Here is a 7,651-nt window from a genome sequence, read left to right on the forward strand (position 1 = left end):
GTGGGTTTTTCCTGGTAGGTCTGTGGTAAAGAATCTGCTTGCTAAGCTGGAGACATGGGTTCAATCCCTGGGTCAGGTATAGCCCCTGGGAGAAGGAAATGGCACCCCACTCCATTATTTTTGCTTGAGAAATTCCATGAACAAAGGAGCCTAATGGGCTAGAGTCCATGGGGTCACAGAGTCTGACAGGACTGGCAACTAAAGAGCAACAATAATTTCATTGTACATATGTGCCACATGTTTATCCATTCCTCTGTCCATGGACATTTCATTTTACTGTAACACAACATTGTAAATCAACTATAGTCCAATAATAATTTAAAAAACAAATCCTACTTTAGATGAGATGGCAAAATTATTCTGTTGAATAATCATCAATGAATGTCATCTTGTTTGTTCTTCAATACCTCTCAGCTCAAATCTTTGCTAATAACTGCTTTTGCAAAGTCCTCTTTCAGGCTCGAACTGAAGCAGGGTCTCCTGCATTGCAGGCAGATTCTTTACCAACTAAGTTATCAGGGAAGCCATTTTTTCAGACTCAGTGTAACTTAATTATGGTGAAAGAAAAATAGACAAAGTAAAGGTTTGTGGTGAATCACACTTTTTTTCCCATCTGTGCACAGACCATGTCACCTATGAACATGACAAACCCCACTTCCTGTTTGGTGTCACACAGGAAGCAGTTACTATGTATATGCGCTGCCAGGCACTCAAAGACACTGAACTCTCAGCTTGAGGCAGAAGTAGGCACATTTGTGCAGGGGATTCCATGCCTCATGCCGCTCTCCAGCCTGCTCTGGGTGCTCCTGGCCTTCACCTTCTCTGGTAGGGATGCTTCCAAGCCTGGGTGTGCGTGTTCAGGGTGAAAGGCCTGCACACAGGCGTGCGGTGCTTCACAGGGACTTGGGGAGGAAAGGGGGACTGGGGAAAAGCAAGCACCTTATGATTTCAGTTTGGGGTTTTTCTTTTTGGAGACCTAAATGAGTCTAATTCCTACACTATTTTTTTCACTGCTTCATCTCTGTTTTCTGATTTTTTCCACAGGATCTGGTGTGGCCCAGAAAGTTACTCAAGACCAGCCAGACATATCCATTCAAGTTGGGGAGTCAGCCACCATGAACTGTCAGTATGAGACAAATTGGAACAGATATAACATTTTTTGGTATAAGCAGCTTCCCACTGGAGAGATGATTTACCTTATTGCTCAGAATTCTTACAGCCCGAATGCAAGGGATGGCCGCTACTCCATAAATTTTCAGAAATCACTTAAAGCCATCAGCCTCATTATCTCAGCCTTAAAGCTGGAAGACTCTGCAAAGTACTTCTGTGCTCTCTGGGAACTCACAGTGGTTGAAGTGATAGGAAAAGCTTAACAAAAACTCCTGAGCTGGATAAGAGAGAAGACCCCCCTCCCCCACAACCCCACCCCCTCCCACCCCCGCTGCAGGACTACCGCCAAAATACACACCTGCAGACCCCAGACAAGAGATGATAGTTCTGTGCCTATTTCATCTGTGGTCTGGATCAGAAGATTTAATACTAAAAAAAAGCTCCTTCCATGTCATTTGGAAGCAGGTGTCCAGGGTAACTTTCTACTGCTATATTTTCATCTTGAATTTTTGACTTCTAAGTCAACCATCCAGAGCATGTGTAAAGTTGTCTAAATTTGAAAACTTGCCCCATAAGAATATAAAATGGCAGTTTCACCTAAAGATCCTCACATCACAAATCTGGGTCTACAAGCTGAAATCGTCATGAAAATAATTTCCTTAAGTCCTCTCCTCTCAGATTTTGTGTTGGGGCACAATTAGAGAAAGAGAACCACCAGTGATGTAAAGTAAGAGATAAAGTTATAAGGATTAGAACACAGGCAACAGGTAGAGCTGGTGGAAGAGTCCATAAAATGGTTATATTTGTATTTGGTGTTGAGTTTAATTCACTGTAAGTCAACTAGAGTAACATTTGTGAAGGAAAGTTGGATGTGGGCATAAGCATGGAGAAACTGTGACATGTATGGAAGTGTATGAGGACAATGGAACCCACAAGACACACTAAAACTTGTCCGTCTCTTACCTCCTTCATCACACAGTGGTGGGTGGCCTTCAGGAGAAGTGGATGCCATTTGCCATCATGCTACATGCATACTTGGTCCAATACAAAGAGAACATGAGTAAGAGATGTGATGGGAGGTAGAAGAGTTATGAGTCAATAATAAGTTTAACTATCAGATCATCAGCAGCATTATGTATTGCCAGTCCCTGGAGCTCTGCACCAACCCACGGAACATAAAAATATGGCTACTTCATCGCAAGTACCTTCCAAAACTTACACAAATCTCTTTCATGGCCAATCCTAACCCAGAACAGAAAAGGGAAGCAAATTCAAGGAAATAGATTTCCAGATAGTTAAGGTGAAACAGTACAAAGCTACCATAATACCTTAACTAGTTAACTTCCCTCCTTGTTAACTAAGTATTCATCAGTACCTCCTTAAACAACACTACTTTTTAATAAGGACAACAGGAAAATTATGCTTCCTGTTAACATGATGTAATTATTTCTTCAATCAACCAAAGCAACCTATCCCCCTCAAAGAGAATATCAAGTTCATTTATCCATTTAGGGGTGATGCTCTTTCCTCTGATAGCTGAATCAGAGGATCCATTGAATTCTTTAACTTGACTACTGAGATACAAAGAGATAAAAATTAACTTACAGTAACACATTTTATGCTACTACAGGCAGGAAAACTGGAGATGGAAGTTAAAAATGGTTAATGTATACATAAATATATTCATATAAAATGAAAGTAATTTCATAACTATTATATTTTTTGTTACTGCAAATGGCCACAAGGTTGTAACTGGTATTTATAACTACCTCCTGCATTACCTATTCTGTAATCTCTGCTCATAGCAAGAATCTCCACTCACTGTTGTACTTAACTTCATATAAAACAAGCTCCTTATTCAGGAACAACGCTATATGGAAAGTAATAAAGAGGAGTAAGGAATTCTGCAAGTTCACCTCTGTGGTTTTGGCAGAAGTTTGCAAAGCATTGAAGACAAATCCAAGTGTCTATTTTAGTGGGTAAAACTCTTACTAATACTCAGGGGAAATTGATATGCTGTATTCTGGGAAACATCATTAATAATGATACTTGACTTATCACAGGCAACAACAGTCACAAAACGTAAGCATTTCTAAAGAAAACAAAACATAAAAGTTTCAAGAGCTTCTTATGAGCATGAAAGTATATTTTAAAATTGTTTTTGTTTGTTAAAAATCACTGCAAAGAGAGGGAAAAGTCAAGGCCCAACTGGAAGGCTATGTGTGCAATACACAGTCCTGAAAAAGGACTCAAATGCAGGATATATTAAAAGCGCATTAATCAATAAGAAGAGAAAATAGCAATAAGAATAGCAAAATCTTAGAGATCCAATCAGAAATATTATATCCAATAGGTAGTAAACATGCAATATGACCTTGATTTTACTGTTTTTACGGAAACCAAAATCAAATCTCATCTGTTCCATCCGTGTCCTTTCAGCCTGAATGTATCAATGGAGCTATATGTATATGACACCAAAAGGATAAGGAAAAATAATGACTGTCTCCAAGAAAGGAAGTGATTAAGTAAATATCCTGGAAACTTCCATTACTGAACTGATGTGCGTGGGTGGGTGGGTGGGGGGGCGGCGGGGAAAGTAAGTCACAAAGCGGACTTTGAAGGAAAGGTATTCTTTAGTAGAATAAAGAAAGTTGATATTTATTGAGCTTACTATAATATAGTAAGGCATGGGATGAATTTACAATCCATTATCTAATTTAAGTGTTAAAACCCTATGAGACAGATTTTATTGTTCTATTTCTTTTAATCTTTGAGAAGTGAGACATAACTTTTCTAACTGTGAAGAGTGTCCCAAACTTTTATTGTCTTCCAGAGTGTACCATCTTAGAGGGCTCCTAAAGAGAAAGTTTGGGTATGGAGAAGCACTTGGATCTAAGACAGGGCAGCTGGATGTCTCAGTGATGGTGACATTATACTAGTTTAAACTTGAAACTAAAGGCAACTAGGAAAGAAGATGGTAAACCTAGGTACAAATTGCCCCAGGATCAGTAGATGAGGAAATCATCCACTATCCACTTAGGTGCTAAATGCTTTAGCAAGTTTGTTAGTTGTAGTGTGCCTGGAAAAACAGAGGCTACAGAAAAAGAAGAGATATCACTCCTTAAACACTCCAAGTATATTGTATATCAAGACCTGTGTCCCTTGCCTTTGCCCTCTCTGCTGTGACGCTATCCCTCACAACATTTACATGGTGCACCTCTGAAAACTCAAATGTCACACCTTTATGACTGCTTTATCTTAATGTTACTATTTGCATTCCCAGAGAATCAGGCTCCAGCGACTGCGTAGCAAGAGTGAAAGCTGAAGCACTGCCACCTGGTGTCCTGCTGAATATTTTGTGAGGCTGACACTGGGCACCTTGCTGCCCTCTCTTGGTCATGGGTTAAACTGCGGGCAAACCCAGTCACTTGTACTATGTGCCTGGAGAATCCCATGGACTGAAGAACCTGAGTGGCTACAGTCCAAAGATTTCAAAGACTGAGAGGCTAAGCATGTACGCATGCACGCTAGTCACAATAGGGGCTGCCATTGTTCAACCAAAGTCAGTAAACGTCTCAATGCAGAAATCATAGGAGAGAGAAGATTCGGGACAACTGGCTGGTTTTTAATCTTTGCCTGCTGCTGCTGCTGCTGCTGCTGCTGCTGCTGCTGCTGCTTGCTGCTGCTGCTGCTAAGTCGCTTCAGTCGTGTCAGACTCCGTGCGACCCCATAAACGGCAGCCCATCAGGCTCCCCCGTCCCTGGGATTCTCCAGGAAAGAATACTGGAGTGGGTTGCCATTTCCTTCTCCAATGCATGAAAGTGAAAAGAGAAAATGAAGTCACTCAGTCGTGTCCGACTCTTAGCGACCCCATGGACTGCAGCCTACCAGGCTCCTCCATCCATGGGATTTTCCAGGCAAGATTACTGGCCAGATGTGAAATGATTGACTTCAAATGACAAATATTGGGTTGGCCAAAAAGTATCTTCATGTTTTCTTGTAACATCTTACATGCGATGATTTTGGCTGGCAAGTAATAGGCTACCTTGGAAAGGAAGCTCAGAATTATTGCACAAAGGGTTGTTTTCTTTTTCCCTTCTTCTTCTGGTAAGTGAAATAGTTTCTACTGCTTTGTCCTTTCTTGTAGTATAGTACAGAAATATTCTGAGAATGGGAGCAAGACTCAATAATGGGGAAAAAACTAAGCAATCATGGCAAACACTGCTTGGTATACTCACTCCAACAACAATATCTCAATCTCTCAATATAACACCCTAATGAACTGATTTTCCCTGAACAGTAAGAACATGATAGACCATGGAAACTTATGAAAATACATGAAATCTACGATTTAAACTGCCAAATATACCTCAAAAAATATTAAGCTCTATCTTGTGGATAGACACATTTGCAATTTGAGAGTCTGGCTCCCAGTCCTCAGCGTTCTGTGTGTTGCCTGTAGCTGACTGAGAGCCCACGCTGGGGAAGTGCTGTGCGAGGCAGTTTTCAGGTGTGTTCTCACTCAGCTCCTATCCTAACCCTTCAAGTTGGGCCCACATTACTTTAGGGAGGCAGTGTAACAGTGCTTGAGATGGAAGACTTGGATTATGTTTCCAGACCTACCACTCATTAGTTGAGTGATCTTGGGAGTATCACTTAATTATTTTTATGCATCAGTTTCTTCATATCTGCAAGGTAGATATTGATAGAATCTACCATGCAGGGTTCTTAGGAGAAGTGAATGAGATGATTAATGCCAATGTGAGCCCAGTGCCCAGCAGAAGGATGCTGACTATTCACAGAAATGGAAATTGAACATGAGAGAGGTTCAATACCTTGCCTGGTGTTGCAGAGTAAGGGTCAGAGTGGAGCCCTCCCTCCATACCTTACTTAGAGCACAGGCCTTTCCTCATCCCAAGAGTAACTCTCTATCTTAATACAGTATTGTGTTGTCCTTGAAGTGCTTATCCAGTGCAGTGGGTGCTGTGCTGGTTTGATTCTTGATCGGGGAGCCAAGATCCCACATGCCTTGTCCCCACCCACCCCCCAAAATTAAAAAAAATCCAGAAGCAATATTATAACAAATTCAATAAAGTCTTTAAAAATGATTGACATCAAGAAAATTCTTTTTAAAAAAACAAAGAAAATCAACAAGTAGACTCCTATTATTTTTAAAACATATAACCTCTGACATTGAAAACATTTACAGAATATCATTAACGTAGGGGCATGACAAATTCCAAACACGATATGCTCCATACCAGATAGATAAGTGTTCTAATTCTTACTATGCCACTTCCCTGATATTTCACCTTGAGTTAATCACCCAAACTCTTTGAGCTATTTGTTATTTGTAAATTAGGAATAATAGTAACTGTATTGTGTTACTTTCATATTAGAATAATGTACATGAAGCAAAAGAAAATTCAGCACATTACGTGGGTGAACATTTCTATTTGGGGAATTGGAAAGTTTTTGCTCATCTCAATGTTTGTGAAGTTGGTCTCAAGAAAGCAGTGTTTGATCCCTCATTTTGAATCACAGGAAACTGATTCTAGGGCAGAGATGGTTGGTGTGTTTCTAGCACACGTATGTGGTCTTGTCTCTGATTGGTTGGGCAACCAGGTACAGAAACCTATTTTTTGAAGCAGCATGTTTCACAGATCTAGGCTGCAGATTGTTCCTCTGCTGAGGATACTTGATCAGGATAAATGGAGAGGAACACTTTGCCAGCCTCATGGCTGATCCTGTGGCTTCATCTTGGCCGTAAGTCCTGGGGCTGCTGAAGACATTCTGAACAGTCTGGGTGGTGATGGGGAAGGAGGGAGATGCAGTCAGGCACCTCAAGATTCTAATATTTGGGAATGTGTGAAGGCAATGAACACTCTGTAGAGAAATCAGTTTCTATGTGTGACCTTGTCTTTCTGAACAGGAGTGAGCAGCCTCTTGACTGTGGAACAGCGTCCTCCCTTGCTGTGGGTTCAGGAAGAAGACAGCACCAATTTCACCTGCAGTTTCCCTTCCAGCTCTTTCTATGCTTTACACGGGTACAGATGGGAACCTGCAAAGAGCACCAAAAACTTGTTTGTAATAAGTGTAAATGGGGATGAAAAGAAGCAAGGACGAGTGAGAGTCACTCTGAATACTAAGGAGGACTACAGCTCCATGTGCATCAGAGGATCCCAGCCTGAAGACTCGGCTACATACCTCTGTGCCTCCACACAGTGCCCCTCAGCCCTCTGCAGCCCATACCCAAACACGTGCCTGCTGCTGCTCTGGGACTGGCATTGACGAAGAGCCATTGTCAGGAGGAAAAGGGAAATTCAATGAATGACAGTGTTTTTGTAATCAGGGGGAAATGCAGACATAGATAAACAGGCATTCCAATCACTGTAGCTCCCTCAACCAACTGGACAGTTCCTAAACATCACTAATCTCCACTGCCACCAGTATACTGGCCATATCATTAATTCCAGTTCCTAGCCTCCTCTTTCCCTGTGATTCCAAGTAAACTAGATAGTTTTCAAACCTATCTAAAATA

General features: G+C 41.2%; 2 gene segments (V, D, J or C); both read left to right on the plus strand.

Annotated features, from left to right (window-relative positions):
- The first annotated feature begins 710 nt into the window (after positions 1-710).
- LOC112588021 lies at positions 711-1,397 on the plus strand. The segment is given in 2 exon segments: positions 711-825; positions 1,045-1,397. Coding segments are annotated over 2 exon segments (378 nt in total).
- A 5,366-nt stretch (positions 1,398-6,763) lies between these two features.
- Positions 6,764-7,401, plus strand: LOC102397563. The segment is given in 2 exon segments: positions 6,764-6,876; positions 7,043-7,401. Coding segments are annotated over 2 exon segments (414 nt in total).
- Positions 7,402-7,651: the final 250 nt, after the last annotated feature.

Source organism: Bubalus bubalis, chromosome 11, assembly GCF_019923935.1.
Source record: "Bubalus bubalis isolate 160015118507 breed Murrah chromosome 11, NDDB_SH_1, whole genome shotgun sequence".
Lineage (NCBI taxonomy): Eukaryota > Metazoa > Chordata > Mammalia > Artiodactyla > Bovidae > Bubalus > Bubalus bubalis.